Below are 16819 nucleotides of genomic sequence, written 5' to 3' on the forward strand. Positions count from 1 at the left end.
AATAGGCTGCAAAACCTAGAGATGTAAAAGTGGGTAATGGCACCCCCTGTGCATACGTTTCAGATCTGTTCACCGGCTCATTGTCAACTAAAGAATCATATTGAATATTCTCGATCCTTCATTTCACTTAACATGCCAGTTAGAGACACCCACCTTGTTACTTGCAATATTTACCTGTAGGTAAAGTACACTGACATATATTGTATGCTGATGATTAAGTGCATGCAAAAGATTATTAGGAGGAAATGACACAAGGGGCTGTGAGGGAATAAAATCTGAAGATAAGAGCTAAAATGGATGGCTTGATTTTTGTTCCATTTTCTAATGGTTCAGTTTCCCCTTATTTATTTCCACAGATCTCTCAACCTTTGCTCCATTTTTAACATACCCGATTTGATAGAATGAAACAAGAGTATTTGTGGGGCTGAGCCCATTGTTAATCTGACCTGTTTGCCATTGCTGTGGGATAACAGATGTTTCGTAATGAATAGTATATGTGCTGCACCAGTGGCATTCCTATTACTGACAATAGACTCTCGATCAATCAACGAGAATTTCCTCTTTTAGATTTATAGAATGAAGTACAGTGCATAAAGTTGTAATTTATAAAGGAAGCTCACGTAATAGAAGTGGGCTTGTAATTGGTAATACTTGAATGTTTTTACTGACAGTAAGAATTAGGAATCATTAAAAATGTGCTTACGATTGATAAATCAATCATAATTGTCATCTGGTCATCATACATTATTTGTTTTGTTGCAATTCCGTACAATCTAAACTTCACGATAACAAGGAACCCGCATGAGAAAAGGAACATTCCAAAAGAAAGAATATACATATTAAAAGAAAGAATTCTATAAACGTGCTTGCTTATTTCAATTTCTGATTAGATGATTAACTATGCGATCTCTTTCAGAAACCAACACATTGATCATATCTATTTCTTTTCATTTTTGGTTCATCTCAACAGGAGAAACTGGAGTCAGAGATGTGGAGCGAACAAATATAACCATATAACAATTACAGCACGGAAACAGGCCATCTCAGCCCTACAAGTCCGTGCCGACACAACTTGTTTTCCCTTAGTCCCACCTGCTTGCACTCATACCATAACCCTCCATTCCCTTCTCATCCATATGCCTAACCAATTTATTTTTAAATTATACCAACGAACCTGCCTCCACCACTTCCACTGGAAGCTCATTCCACACCGCTACCACTCTCTGAGTAAAGAAGTTCCCCCTCATGTTACCCCTAAACTTCTGTCCCTTAATTCTGAAGTCATGTCAAATAAGTGAAACAAAATGTAGAAAGTATGGAATAAGTTTATATCTGCCTCCGGATTAGTTTTAGTCATTTAGTTTTGGAAATACAGCGCAGAAATAGGCCCTTCGGCCCACCGAGTCCGTGCCGACCAGCTATCCCTGCACATTAACGCTATCCTACGCACTAGGGACAATTTACATTTATACCAGGCCAATTAACTAACAAACCTGTACGTCTTTGGAGTGTGGGAGGAAACCAAGGTTCTCAAATAAAATCCACGCAGGTCATGGGGAGAACGTACAAACTCTGTACAGACACGCACCCGTAGTCAGGATCAAACCCGCAAGGCAGCAACTCTACCGCTGTGCCACTGTGCCGCCCCTACTTTTGATTCATATCACTGTTTGTCCTCATTGATCCCTTGTAATTAATCTTCAACCAGCTATTGGTTATTTGTACACCATTATTTTTTGCTTCTGTCTGGGTTGTATCCTGGTATCATGTATCTATATGTAGGAAGATATAAACTGCACAGATATTCTTTGCATATGTCGGTTGGCAATCACACTAAATGAAATAAATGTGATGGTTGATGCCATGGATTGCTACATTGGATTCAACAGCTGGTCTAATGCAAGCATTGACCAGGTGATGCAATCGGGACTGCTGAAGGAACAATGACGAGAAGCCCCTCACATATCTGTCCCAATATCCAAATACAAGCAGAAATTAGAGGTAGTTGCAATCCAACCTCTACAATTGCAGAGAAAACCCCCAAAATAAAAGCTTTACAAACACGTCCTGCCTCAGTGCTTTAGTTACGATGTTACCACATGTCTGAAACAGAGTAGCAGATATGATTTATGTGGCAATCTCACTGATATTTATGCTTTCACATATGAGCAGACATACAGTGAGGTATGCTCCACTTCAATTAAATAATGTCCTGTGTTTTTATGCTTCCAACAATGGAACTGCACTTATCTGTGCCAGTTACAATTACAGGACTGAGTTGAAAAATGCCTCCGCGCTGATTTATTATCACCATTAATAGAAAAGGATTCAGTTGGTAAGATTCACTGAAAATTGCTGAAATGCAAGAGGAGAGTTATGGGAAAGCAATTTAGGAGACTCCCTACTGTTAAAGGTGAATGGCTATTGAGAGAATAATCCTGGAACATTATATATCAATTTACTGGTAAATATGCTTCCCTCGAATACCCCATCACACAAAGATACGGAGCAGAAATTAGAAAATGTCCGTGGTAAGTGGCTAAAGTAAAGGAGTGCGCTACAAAAGACACACATTGAAACCAGTTATATATAAATGTTGTCTGAATCGTTGGTGTTTTTTAACTTGAATGTAAGGTTGAAACCGTTCTGAAATACTGGAGCATAGGATGCTGAGGGGTGATCTAAAGTAGCTGTATAAAATCATGAGAGGTATAACAGGGCTGCCAACATTGGGTGAGAGTTGAGAGTGAGAAATTGGGAGGGAGCGTAGCGACTGATGGGGGGAGGTGTTTCCCCTCCCATAGTAGGCTCCTGAGGCGGCACTCACTCACCCGGTCCGCTCCTGGCTCCGGGTCGGGGTTCAAACTCCATGGGGTGTGGACAGAGCGGTCGACGGACATAGAGCCGCCGGAAGTGAGGGTGGGAGGTGTGTGCCGTGCCTCAGGGGGGAAGGGGGAGGGGGGTTGGTGCTGGGACCACCACCGTGTCTCACCTATCACAACATCTGCATGGGAGAGACTAACCTACTTTTTTTCCCCCCAAAATCATCCCACAGGCCGGTAGTTTAACAGCCCTGCTTTAAACCAATCCCCTCTAGTGCTTGAATCACATATCCTGGGAAAAAGACTGCATTCACCTGATATTCCCCTCGTGGTTTTTACTCACCTCTAAAACAATTTTTGCTTTATTTTGAACTTTCAGCACCCGCAGATATTTGAGCGTGAGAAATTTTGTGATCAGCGTGAGAGCGTGAGAATTTTGTGAAATGCGTGAGTCTCACGCTCAATCCGTGAGAGTTGGCTGCCCCGCTAATAATTCAAACATTTTATGCAAGTTCCAATTGTTTGGACAAAAATCACTTATTACTGCGTTATAACAGTTAAGTTACTTTAAGACCATTTCAGAAATGATGGCACTCAACAAACAATCAACTACCAAATTAAAGCAAACTAAAAAGAAATAACATGTTCCCTTTCCTGACTCGACCTCATTAGGACTTTAACGCTGTTAACAGAGCAAAGGGATATTAATCTCAAGAATCAAAATGGGGAAAGTGGGGGCAATTTTGCTTAAATGGCCATTCTAAGCCCATTCAGATCTGCATAGTCAGAGTTATACAACATGTACGTGGCTGGCCCAATTTGTCCATAATGAACAAGTTGGCATTCTGCGTGCCCTGGGACTGGCTGCAGTTCTCAGATCAGCTCGCCTGCCCTGACCCTGCGAAAACGAATTGAAAAAGAACGTGGTTTTTCGGATTACGGGCCGGATTCAGCCCGTGTGCCGTAGGTTGCCGAACCCTGTCCTAGATATTTGGCCTCATTGTGGTCCTCCCCATGTTTTACAACCGATTCACCTGGTTAGTTTTATCTCCGGCTGCTTCATGTTGTCAGCGGCTGCACATCCAACCAAGAAAGAAGAGAAGAGACACGACGTCACTCACAGCCACCAACTGACGCGCTTCCCCAGACCGCACAGATCGTTGTGATATGGCACAAAAAGACAAACTGTGCAGGGACTGAAGACAGCGTGAGAATTCTGTCATCAGCGTGAGAATTGGCTGAAATGTGTGACTCTCACGCTCAAAGCGTGAGAGTTGGCAGCCCTGTCTAAAGCCAGGATGTGACAACAGACGCACAGGGAGACACACACACAAAGGAAGACACACACACACACATAGGGAGACAGCCACACACACACACACACACACACACAGGGAGACAGACACACACACACACACACAGGGAGACACACACACAGGGAGACACACACACACACAGGGAGACAGACACACACACCTTTCCTTCCCCCCCTCCCTCTCTTTCCTTCCCCCATCCCTCCCTCTTTCCTCACCCTCCCTCTCTTTCCTCACGCTCCCTCTTTCTCCCCTTTCTCCTTCCCTTCCTTCAATCCCTTTCTACATTCCCTCCCCCTGTCTCTCTTTGCCTCCATCCCTCCCTTTTTTTCTTTCTCTCCTCCCTCCCTTTCCCGGCCGCCCAATGGGGAGTGTGGCGGACACGGTGTACCGTGGATTGGCGGCGCTGCCGCTGCCGTGTGAGTTGAAGGACAGGAGCAAAGATCCCATAGCGGAACTATAAGATCTTTGGGCAGGAGGGAGGGACGGAGGGAGGGAGGGAGCGATGGTTGCCGCGGCAGCCGGAAGCGCAGCGCTCGCAGACGGCGCACAAAAGCGCTGACACCCGCTGCCCGGGACCGACGCGCTTCCCCAATCCATGCAGATCGCTGTCGTGTGCCGCATAGAGACAAACTGTGCAGCAAAGATCCTAGAGCTCCGCTACAGCTCCGCTATACAGCTCCGCTATAGGATCTTTGCTGTCTGTGCAGGGACTGAAGACAGCCTGTCAGCGTGAGAATTCCGTCTTCAGCGTGAGGGCGTGAGAATTGGCTGAAATGCGTGAGTGTCACACTCAAAGCGTGAGAGTTGGCAGCCCTGGGTATAGATAGGGTGCGTACACAGACATTTTTAACTAGAGTAGAGGAATTAAGAACCAGAGGACATAGAAACATAGAAAATAGGTGCAGAGTAGGCCATTCGGCCCTTCGAGCCTGCACCGCCATTCAATATGATCATGGCTGATCATCCAACTCAGTATCCTGTACCTGCCTTCTCTCCATACCCCCTGATCCATTTAGCCACAAGGGCCACATCTAACTCCCACTGAAATATGGCCAATGAACTGGCCTCAACTACCTTCTGTGGCAGATTCACCAGTCTCTGTGAAAAAAAAATTCTCATCTCGGACCTTATCCTTAAACTGTGACCCCTTGTTCTGGACTTCCCCAACATCGGGAACAATCTTCCTGCATCTAGCCTGTCCAACCCCTTAAGAATTTTGTAAGTTTCTATAAGATCCTCCCTCAATCTTCTAAATTCTAGCGAGTATAAGCCAAGTCTATCCAGTCTTTCTTCATATGAAAGTCCTGCCATCCCAGGAATCAGTCTGGTGAACCTTCTCTGTACTCCCACTATGGCAAGAATGTCTTTCCTCAGATTAGGAGACCAAGATTAGGAGACATGTTTAAGATGAGAGGGGAAAGATTTGATAGGAACCCGAGGGACAAGTTTTTCTACTCAGAGGGTGGCATGTTGCCAGGGAGGTAGTTGAGGCGGGTAGCATAACAGGATTTAAAAGCGAAAATAAACTTTCTGAAGAAGGGTCCTAACCTGAAAGGTCACCCATCCATGTTCCCTAGAGATGCTGCCTGATCCGCTGAGTTACTCCAGTGTTTTGTGTCTTTTTTTGTCAGCATTTAAAAGACAGCCGGGGGTGGTGGTTGAAGCAGTGAATATAACAGCAGTTAATAAGGGACAGGTTTTCCACTCAGAGGGTGGCGTGTTGCTGGGGGGGGGGTAGTTGAAGGAGATAGAATAACAGCATTTAAAAGACGGAAAGAGCCATCTGAAGGGTCCTAACCTGAAACATCACCCATCCATATGTTCCAGAGATGCTGCTTGACCCGCTGAGTCACTCCAGCACTTTGTCTTTTATGTCAGCATTTAAAGGACGCCCGGACAAGTACGTGGATAGGAACGGTTCAGAGGGATATGGAGCAAACTTGGGGAAGTGGGACTGGCTTTCATGGGCATCTTCGTTGGCTGAGTTGGGCCGAAGGACCTGTTTCCATGTCATATGACCCCATGACTTGAGGCAAAAATTTAAATGTTTTGGTTCATATGTTGTGCATACAACAAATAAACACATTTGACTTGACAAAGCTGTGCCGACTATCCTTAATTAGTTCCTTCTTGAACACTTTGTCTACTCCACTGCAATATCTCCTCAAGGTATGCCTACTTTGAAGAAGTTCTCCTCCTCTCTCCGGAGTTTCACAACCTCCTCTCTCTGTCTCCTCCCACCCTCCTATCCCCCCGCCCTCGGGCTCCTCCTCCTCCCCTTTTCCTTCCTTCTCCTCCCCCACCGCCCATCAGTCTGAAGAAGGGTTTCGGCCCGAAACGTTGCCTATTTCCTTCGCTCCATAGATGCTGCTGCACCCGCTGAGTTTCTCCAGCAATTTTGTGTACCATCCCTAATTAGCCCTTGTCTGCCCAAATGATTAGATTAGATTAGATTAGATTAGATTCCTTTATTGTCATTCAGACCTTTCGGTCTGAACGAAATTTTGTTGCCTGCAGTCATGCTGGGAGATCCTGGGCTTGAGGTTCCCTGGCTAGTCCTTGCTGTTCTTAGACACAGAAGAATACACATGTTGGGCTTACTGGTCTTCGTTCCAAGGTTTCTCTTTGCAGCCCTTCTAAAATAAATGCGCAACATTAGTCACCCTCCTGCCTTCCGAAACCTCAGACAAATGATGCAAATGTCCCTGCAAAGGTCTTCACAATTTATTCTCTGGCTTCCCATAAGGTCCAAGGATGGACTTTAGTTTTAGTTTAGAGATACAGCATGGAAACAGGGCCTTCAGCTCACTGAGTCCACACTGAAGCTCCAAGTTTTGGTGCCATTTTCAGAGCTGTAGTTTTTATGAGCTGTGCTGAACCAGGCAAGCCCCAGGCTGCTGTGGGCCTCCAGTTATTGCCCACCTCGCCCATCTGTGCCCCGAAGTTGCCTCCCGCAGCCCACCTTGAGGATCTGGATGTTCCTCTTGCACATCTTTAGGATGCGGGAGGAAACCAAAGCACCTGGAAGAACCATCACACGGTCACAAGGAGAACGTGCAAACTCCACACAAACAACACCCAAGGTCAGGATCAAACCCAGTCTCTGGCGCTGTAAGTTAGCGGCTGTACCAACTACACCACTATGCTGCCCTTTGGCCAGGCTCTGGGGATATATCCTCTTTAATCTGCTTTCAGTCTGCAAATACCTCCTCTTTGACAATTCGCATATGTTCCAAGATATCACAACTCCTCAGCCTTAGTTCCTTAATTTCCTCAATCTTCTCCAAAGCAAAAGCTGATGAGAAATATTAACTCGAAATCGTGCCCGTCTTCTGTGGCTCCAACCGAGGTGGCCAAGGTGATCTTTAAAGGGACCTATTCTCTCCCTAGCCACCCTCTTACTTCGAATATATCAGCAGAATCTCTATCCTATTAAGGGACAAAATTAACTGGATAGAGAATAGGGCAGCTTAGAAAATAAAGTGTAGAAGTTGGGTAATCCTTAATGACTATTTCTCCTCTCTTCTTACTGCAGAGAAAGACATAAAGTAGATTAAATTGAGAAAGTAAATGGAGATGTCTGCAAGATTACCATCAAGGCGTGCGAGAGTTCCTAAGACATATGAATGTAGATAAATTATCCAGGCCTGATCAGATATATGCAAGGACACTGTGGGAAGCTCGAGAAGAAATTGCTGACGTCCTGGCTGAGATACATGAATTATCATCCTGTAGGGGTGAAATACTGGAAGACTGGAGGGTGCTTAATGTTGTGCCTCTCCTTAAGAAAGGCTGCAAAGCAAAAACAGGAAACTATAGACCAGGATGCCCAACATCTATTGTAGGAAAGTTACTGGAGAGGATATTGCTATAGGAAGGATATATTAAACTGGAAAGAGGACCGACAAGATTTATGAGAATATTACTGGGATTTGAGGGTTAACGCTACAGGGAGAGGTTGGGCAGGCCTTGGACTTTATTTTTCAGAGCACAGGAGATTGAAGTGTAATTTTATAGAAATGTATAAAATCATGAGAGCTACAGATAGTGTGAGTGCTCAGAGTCTTTATCCCAGGGCAGGGGAATCACGAGCTAGAACGAAGAAATCCTCCTCATGTGCAGTCACAAATGCACTCTCTCTTTCCCTCACTGTCACACGCAAGCACACGCGCACATGTGTACACACACACACTACACACACACACACACACACATGCACATGCACAGACACGCTCTCACGGAGTAACGCATATGTTAACATTTAAGATGTCTCTTTTTACAGTCAATTCACCAAAATAATGATAATTTGATAATGAATAGGGATAAAAGCCAATGAAAATCTCAAGATGTTAAGGGATGGCTAAAGGTCAGGAAGCAGTCTTTAAACTGGTACATTTCTCCTAGATTAGATCATCAGCATTAGATGCAAATGTGAGAAAAGGCAGCTCTATCTTTACTGAGCGCATCCTAGTATTGCTTCGTATGCAGATTATCTGCAGTTAACTACTTCCCATCTGTTCTTATCATTAATGTGCATGGCTTTGATTTTTACTGATATGAATCCCACCACCACTAGTTTAAACCGCTAAATTGTACCTCAGCATATGATGTGACAAGTTGATGAGGGCTTAACACTGATTTTCAGTGAAATATCAGATATTCACTGCGATTATCCCCGTGGGCAGGTGCTGAGCTTAGGTCAGGACAGGAAAGCAAAATCATACCATTTTTGTTTGGTTCTGATGAAATGGTGTGAAAACTATCAGCATCCAACAGTCTCCAGGGATAAACATCAAAGCTTTACTGCAGTTAGTGGAATACATTGACAGATGTGCTATATGGCTACCAGTCTAGACTGCTCGGAGGCTTACACTTGGGGTGCTGACTCTTTGACTGGAACAACAAAGATTGCAGATGAAATAAATTACGTGACAACACTCAAATATTATAATTCAGTTTGGCCTGGTGATAATTTAGTATTGACTTGAACCACAGTTTTAGTTTAGTTTAGTTTAGAAATACAGTGTGGAAACAGGCCCTTCGGCCCACCGAGTCCGTGCCGACCAGCAATCCCCGCACACTAACACTATCCTACGCACACTAGGTAGCAATGTTACAAAATTTTGAGATTTTAAAAATGAAGTCTGCAATTTATCCCATCAGATAAAGCATAACAATAAGTTTAATTTGACACCTAATTCACTTTCATATCTCAAGTATTAAAAAAGTTATGGCCATTTTCATACTCGGAAATTAGCATCTTGTTCCCTATTGATTTTCAATGGACATTACAAAAAAGCTGTGATCTTGGATAATCAAAAGCCCATTTCTTAAGGAAAGATTAACATTTTTAAATAGCCTAAGTGTCCAAAGATTATTCACAAATAATTCACAATATAACATGATTTTTATATCTAATTTACATTAATTTATAGGCCAAATGGAAGGAATTTAGTGTTCAATTGCTGTAAATAAATGCCCATTTAAATCGGCTTTCTAGTGGGTTCATGTGGAACGCGCTGGTTTAGAACGTTGACATCGCGCTGGATTAGTGCCCTCAAATGCCGAGAAAAATACTGCGGGATATAAAAAGCCCAAAATGAACTACTCGCTATAGATAACTTGATATACAGGGTTATATATATGCCCCATTTAATGTAAAAATAAGGTACATACCTTTAATTGTTTGCTTTATAAAACCCTGGGGCTGCGAGAGGTTGCGGAATGAGACAGTAATTTTAAAACTATTATAACTATATTATCGAGGCCTATAAAACTAATAATACCTTTTGCGACCGGGTCTTGCAGCGATTTTTCGTTAATGATTTACTAGGCTGAACATCTGCGATTAGTACAGCCTAGTAAAAATCGCGTTTTAAACCCGCCCCCTCCAAACAGCGCCAAAATCGCGCACATGGCTGTGGGCAGATTCCCAATGGCGATTCAGGTAGGTTTTGTAACATACCTACACTAGGGACAATTTATATTTTTTATAGAAAGACAATTAACCTACAAACCTGCACGTCTTTGGAGTGTGGGAGGAAACACGAAGATCTCAGCAACTCTACCGCTGCTGCCACCGTGCCACCCGAGCACGGCAGGGTAACATTAATAGGGGCACAAGAAACTGCAACGCTGGAACGCAAAAGACAAAAGTGCCTGAGTAACTCAGCAGCTCAGGCAGCATCTGAGCAGGGAATTAGCAGGCGATGTTTTGGCTGCGATGTTTCTTCAGTCATAAAATAAGTGAGGTATTACCAGAACCTTGCACAAAACCAGGGAAGATTTGCTGCCTGCAATGTTCTGATACAAACATTGAATAGTTATGGTGCAGAAGAGACTAACCAACCATGGAATGTTTGCAGGGCCCTGATAAAACAAGCCCATCAGTCCCATTTGCCTACTCTTTCAACATGGCCCAGCAAATAGTACTCTCTCATAGTGTCATAGTTACAGAGACATACAGCATGACAACATACGCTTCAGCCCACCTTGTCCAGTCCAACCAGGTCAACAGACTGAGGCCAACCCTTTTATCTGCATTTGGCCCACATCCCTCTAAACTCTTTCTATCTACATATCCATCCAAATGTCTTTTAAAAGTAGCAATTGTAATCAATAGACAATAGGTACAGGATTAGGCCATTCGGTCCCTCGAGCCAGCATAGAAACATAAAAAATAGCTGCAGGAGTCGGCCATTCGAGCCTGCACCGCCATTCAATATGATCATGGCTGATCATCCAACTCAGTATCCCGTACCTGCCTTCTCTTCATACCCCCTGATCCCTTTAGCCACAAGGGCCACATCTAACTCCCTCTTAAATATAGCCAATGAACTGGCCTCAACTACCTTCTGTGGCAGAGAATTCCACAGATTCACCACTCTCTGTATGAAAAATGTTTTTCTCATCTCGGTCCTAAAAGATTTTCCCCTTATCCTTAAACTGTGACCCCTTGTTCTGGACTTCCCCAACATCGGGAATAATCTTTCTGCATCTAGCCTGTCCAACCCCTTAAGAATTTTGTAAGTTTCTATATATTTTTATTTTTTTTACATTTACCAAGCCATTCAATGTGATCACGGCTGATCTACCCCAATCAGTACCCCATTTCTGCCTTCTCCCCATATCCCCTGACTCCGCTATCTTTAAGAGCTCTATCTAACTCTCTCTTGAAAGCATCCAGAAAACCGGCCTCCACTGCCCTCTGAGACACAGAATTCCACAGACTTACAACTCTCTGTGTGAAAAAGTATTTCCTCATCTCTGTTCCAAATGGCTTATCCCTTATTCATAAACTGTAGCCATTGGTTCTGGACTCCTCCAACATCGGGAACATGTTGGGGGAATCGCTTCTATAGCTTCCTCTGGAAGCTCATTCAAAAATCAGATGCCCCTCTTATTTCCCTCTTAAATCTCTCTCCTCTCACCTGAAGGGTATGCCCTTTAGTTTTAGAATCCTCTACCCTGCGAGAAAGACTTTGAGCGTTCAATTTATCCATGCTCCTCATCAGTTATCAGTTTAGTTCAGCTAAGTTTGTCACATGTACTGAGGTACATTGAAAAGCTTTTGTTGCACGATTGTGTGATTATGATCTTGTACACCTCAATAAGGTCACCCCTCAGCCTCATACACTCTGAAATAAAAGGTGCGTGCCTATCCAACCTCTCCCTTAAACACGTCACACATGCAACATCTTGGACAAATGTCTAGTACCAATACTTACTTACTTACTGCCTATTATCCTCCTGGCATGTAGAGCAGCAACAAAGGTCCTCAACTCAGTAGTGTTGATTCCTTCAGTTGCTGTTCCCATAATATATTTGTTTTACGAGACAGGGTTGTTAGTCCTGTGCTCAACCCCCAACCTGGAGGACCAGTGGATCGCTCTTGGTCTCGCCTCTACCCTTTGACCTGTCCAGCATGGGAGACCCTAACAGCAGACGAATCTCCCGCTGGCATAGCTCTTGGGGTCACTGAGACACACACTAGCTCCCCGACCACGACAAGGTTGCAATCCAACGGCGAGCTAGTACCAATGTGGGAGTGTTATTGTTTAAGAATTGTTGATGGAATTTAATACAAATTCGCTATTTGGAACGTTGAACAAGGGCAGGACCTGCACAGTAAACGGTAGACCTCTGGGTGGTGTTGTAGAGCAGAGGGATCTAGGAGTACGGGTGCATGCAGGGCCGGATTCACGTATAAGCTTGACAAGCTTAAGCCTAGGGCCTCGAAATCTAGGGGCCTCCGGCCAAGGCAGGACACCTATCATTCAACTCTGGGCGTGCCCCCTCTCTATCTCTCTCTCTCTGTCAGTCACTCTCCGTCTCCGCCCGCCATCCGTATCCGTGTCGCCGTGTCTCTGCTCTCCACTCGCTCCTCATCCGCCGGCACGGCAGGCCACCTTGCACATGCTCACAACCACGGTCAGAACATCAGCAGCCGGCCTGCACACGCGCACAACCACGGCAACTGGTCGGCGCTGGGCACTTTCTCCCTCGCTTTGAATTGTGGGAGATTTGGCCGCCATTGCTGTCCGGTCGCTGCCTCGCCACAACCGCTGAAAACCAACGCAGAATCACTCCCTGACCCTGGATCTGGAGTAATTCTTGCTTCTGGTTTCCTGGTCCTCCATAAATATTCTAAATGGAATTTAAACTGGAGGTGGTGGAGGGCTGAACAATAACAGCCTATTGCATTTTATCAGTTTATTTATTGTGTATATATATAGACACACTGATCCTTTATCTCCTGTTCTGTATTATGTTTACATGTTCTGTTGTGCTGCAGCAAGCATGAATTTCATTGTCCTATCTGGGACACATGACAATGAAACTCTCTTCACTCTTCACTTGGACTTAAGCAAAAAAGGATCTTGGGGAAAAAAGAGCTACCTTAAATGTAGTTGCGTCTGGTTGGGTAACTATGGTAGGGTGAAGATTATTCGATGCTTTAATTGTGTGGGGGAACTCCATGGAGCAGCCAGCAACTCTGGATAGAAGAAATTGGGTGACGTTTCGGGTAGAGACCCTTCTTTAGACTCCCTCTGGTTTTAGTGTTTTTAGATTAATTTAAAGATGCAGCGTGGAAACAGGCCCTTCGGCCCACCACGCTGCCCACCGATCACCCGTACACTAGTTCTATCCCACACATTAGTGACGCAAGTCAAGAGTTCTACTGCAGGTTCAATAGACAGAAACATAACACCCTCCTCCCCAATCACCACTTCATACCCACTTACAGCCTGACACCAGTCTGCAAAGACTGGGCCCTCATCCACTACCCACCCCCTCCTTGCTGCCCAGCATCAATCTGGCCACTTCTCCATCACTAACAGTAGCAACTGAGGAGGTGCAGAAGCTATTCAGGAGACAGAAAAGCCTGCAATATCCAGGGCAGGACAATGTTTCCCCCTCTACCCTCAAGCTCCGTGGCGAACAACTGGCACCAGTCTACACAGACAGGCACGGAAATAGCTATCAAAATATGGATGCACACACTCACACACACACACGTGCGAGGCTTCGGAGGCTCAATCCAAACGCTAAATGCAGCTCAACTCTGCCTGTCTCACCGGGTTAACTTACAGCCCTGCCTGTACTGACGGGGCACCAGCGCCGCTTCTCCGCGCTGGCCATATTTCCCGCAGGTCCAGGCAGTGCTGTAGGTTAACCTGGCGGGACAGGCAGCGTTGAGCTGGGTTTAGCGCTGCTTCTCTGCACTGGCTGTGGGCCTGGGGGCACAGCTCCTGTCTGACTCCCGGCCTCTCTGGCCACCCCCGGGAGTGGGGGGGGGGGGGGGGGGGGGTGGGGACGGGACAGCGCCGGGAGATCGATCCTGGCTGCGGATGAGGCACAGATCTGTGCCGGAGAGGCGGGCACGTCTCCCTCCTCGGATCACTGCGCTCTATCCTGTGTCCGTGAGTGTTTTGGCACGTCTCCCTCCTCCAATGATCTCGTTGAATCATCATGTCCCGCCTCCATTGCCTGCTGACCGACGTCACTCTCATCCAATCGGCGCCCTCGAGCAGCAGTCCCACCCCCCCACTGTCTCGCGGAAAGCGGAGATTTCACCGGGTTTTAAAATCCGGATTACAAAAACTTGGGGGGGATGTCCCCCACCTCTCAAAACAGAGGGGGGACCTGCTCCCCCCCCCCGGGATTTCCGCCCCTGTACACAGACATTTTCAATCAGTCCATGCAAACTTACACTCTCCCTGCCTGCTTCAAAGTCTCCACTATTGTTCGTGTACCCAAAACTGACCACAGGCCTGTTGCACTGACCTCAGTAATCATGAAGACCCTTGAAAGACTTGTGCTGGCCCACCTGAGAAATATCACAAACCCCCTGCTGGACAACCCCCTGCAGTTTGCATACCAGGCCAATAAATCAGTGGATGACGCAGTCAACCTAGGCCTGCACTTCATCCTCCAGCACCTAGACCGTCGGGGGACCTTTGCCAGGATTTTGTTTGTGGATTTTAGCTACACTCCAAGCTTCCTGAGTTGACTGTGCCTGAACCCCTCTGTTTGTGGATCACCAACTTCCTGACAGACAGGAAGCAGCATGTGAGGCTGGGAAAGCACATCTCGGACCCGCTGACCCTCAGCATAGGAGCACCGCAAGGCTGCGTACTCTCCCCCTCTCCTTTACTCTCTCTACACCAACGACTGCACCTCCACAGACTCCTCTATCAAGCTTCTCAAGTTTGCGGACGACACAACCCTGTTTGGACTGATCCAGGATGGGGAGGAATCTGCCTACAGACAGGAAGTGACACAGCTGGCGCCCTGGTGCCATCGCAACAACCTGGAGCTCATCATCTTTGACCCCTCTCACCCTGGCCACAAACTCTTTGAAGCACTTCCCTCTGGAAGGCGACTCCGGACTGTCAAAGCCGCCACAACCAGACATAAAACCAGACAAAAATGTCCCTCAAAACACATTTGTTCAACATGCTTCCATCAGAATGTGTCTCCATCAGAGTTTTATCCACATTCCTCTTCATTGAGTACCTTATTATGTATTTTCCTATGAAGGCATTATATAAATCCAGGTTGCTGCCCTTGCAAAGTTGATTTAGCACCATTAACAATTCTACCTCTCTGACCGTTCTTTCAAAGATTATATCAATTTCTTGGCAGTTGCAAAGTTCTTTACAATTCGTACAGAATGTGATTTTCATTCTTGTTTCATGCAGTAGGCATGCAGGTGCAGCAGGCAGTGAAGAAAGCAAATGGAAAGCAAAAGGATTTGAGTATAAGAGCAGGGAGGTTCTACTGCAGTTGTACAGGGTCTTGGTGAGACCACACCTGGAGTATTGCGTGCAGTTTTGGTCTCCTAATCTGAGGAAAGACATTCTTGCCATAGAGGGAGTACAGAGAAGGTTTACCAGACTGATTCCTGGCATGGCAGGACTTTCATATGAAGAATGACTGGATAGACTCGGCTTGTACTCGATAGAATTTAGAAGATTGAGGGGGGGGATCTTATAGATCTTGTTACCGATGTTGGGGAAGTCCAGTCCAGGACAAGGGGTCACAGTTTAAGGATAAGGGGGAAATCTCTTAGGACCGAGATGAGAAAATCATTTTTTACACAGAGAGTGGAGAATCTGTGGAATTCTCTGCCACAGAAGGTAGTTGAGGCCAGTTCATTGGCTATATTTAAGAGGGAGTTAGATGTGGCCATTGTGGCTAAATGGATCAGGGGGTATGGAGAGAAGGCAGGGATGGGATACTGAGTTGGATGATCAGCCATGATCGTATTGAAGGGCCGAATGGCCTACTCCTGCACCTATTTTCTATGTTTCTATGTTTCTAATAGCTGCAGGACCTCTGGATTTAAAAATGTGTAAAGTTTGAAAGATGGCTACTTACTGTTGACTGTAGCTCTTGGTTCTTCTGCTTGCTTGGCCAGTTTTCGAAGGGCTGCAGCAAAGCCGGCTGTATGACCTCCTCGGGTGTTTGGACTCCCATGTGTTACAACTGGTCCATTCAGTGAGGATGGAATTAAGGGATTGACAGTAGCTGTGGTCCTCTGTGTTGCTGAGATCATACTGAGGGCAGATGACTTTGGCTCATGGCTCATTCCTGCAAGTAAAGATAATCGCAACATAACGCTCTTGTTTTGGGTCCTAAAATTCATCACTGAAACCCACTCCAATACACTTGATCAAAACTTAATTTTTATTTTTCTCATGTATTACAGCGCTCACGGGGTTTACAATCCTACAATGTATAGCGCAACCTTCCAGGATTACAACTTGCAGTTATGCTATCGGAATTTAAGAGTCTTAAATTCACAACTGGGATATGAAAAGTGTTTCATTGTCAGCATTCATATCTTTGAAAGTGTTTCAGTTGCTCTCTCATCAGAACTCTCTCATAGAACCAGGGGCCACAGTTTGAGAATAAGGAGTAAGCCATTTAGAACGGGGACGAGGAAACACTTTATCTCACAGAGAGTTGTGAGTCTGTGGAATTCTCTGCCTCAGAGGGCGGTGGAGGCAGCTTCTCTGGATGCTTTCAAAAGAGAGCTGGATAGGGCTCTTAAAAATAGCGGAGTCAGGGGATATGGGGACAAGGCTGGAACGGGGTACTGATTGGGAATGATTAGCCGTGATCACATTGAATGGCGGTGCTGGCTCGAAGGGCCGAATGGCCTACTCCAGCACC

At 45.6% G+C, this 16819-nt stretch overlaps 1 protein-coding gene across 1 annotated transcript in view; it reads right to left on the minus strand.

Moving 5' to 3' along the window:
- The window catches only part of LOC129706559 (genetic suppressor element 1-like), a 176736-nt gene that overhangs the window by 123795 nt on the left and 36122 nt on the right, over positions 1 to 16819 (minus strand). Inside the window, exon 2 of the mRNA XM_055650924.1 lies at positions 16022 to 16234. Coding sequence (XP_055506899.1) covers positions 16022 to 16234 — 213 coding nt within the window. The remainder of the gene's footprint in view (positions 1 to 16021; positions 16235 to 16819) is intronic.

This window comes from Leucoraja erinacea, chromosome 2 (genome assembly GCF_028641065.1).
Source record: "Leucoraja erinacea ecotype New England chromosome 2, Leri_hhj_1, whole genome shotgun sequence".
NCBI lineage: Eukaryota > Metazoa > Chordata > Chondrichthyes > Rajiformes > Rajidae > Leucoraja > Leucoraja erinaceus.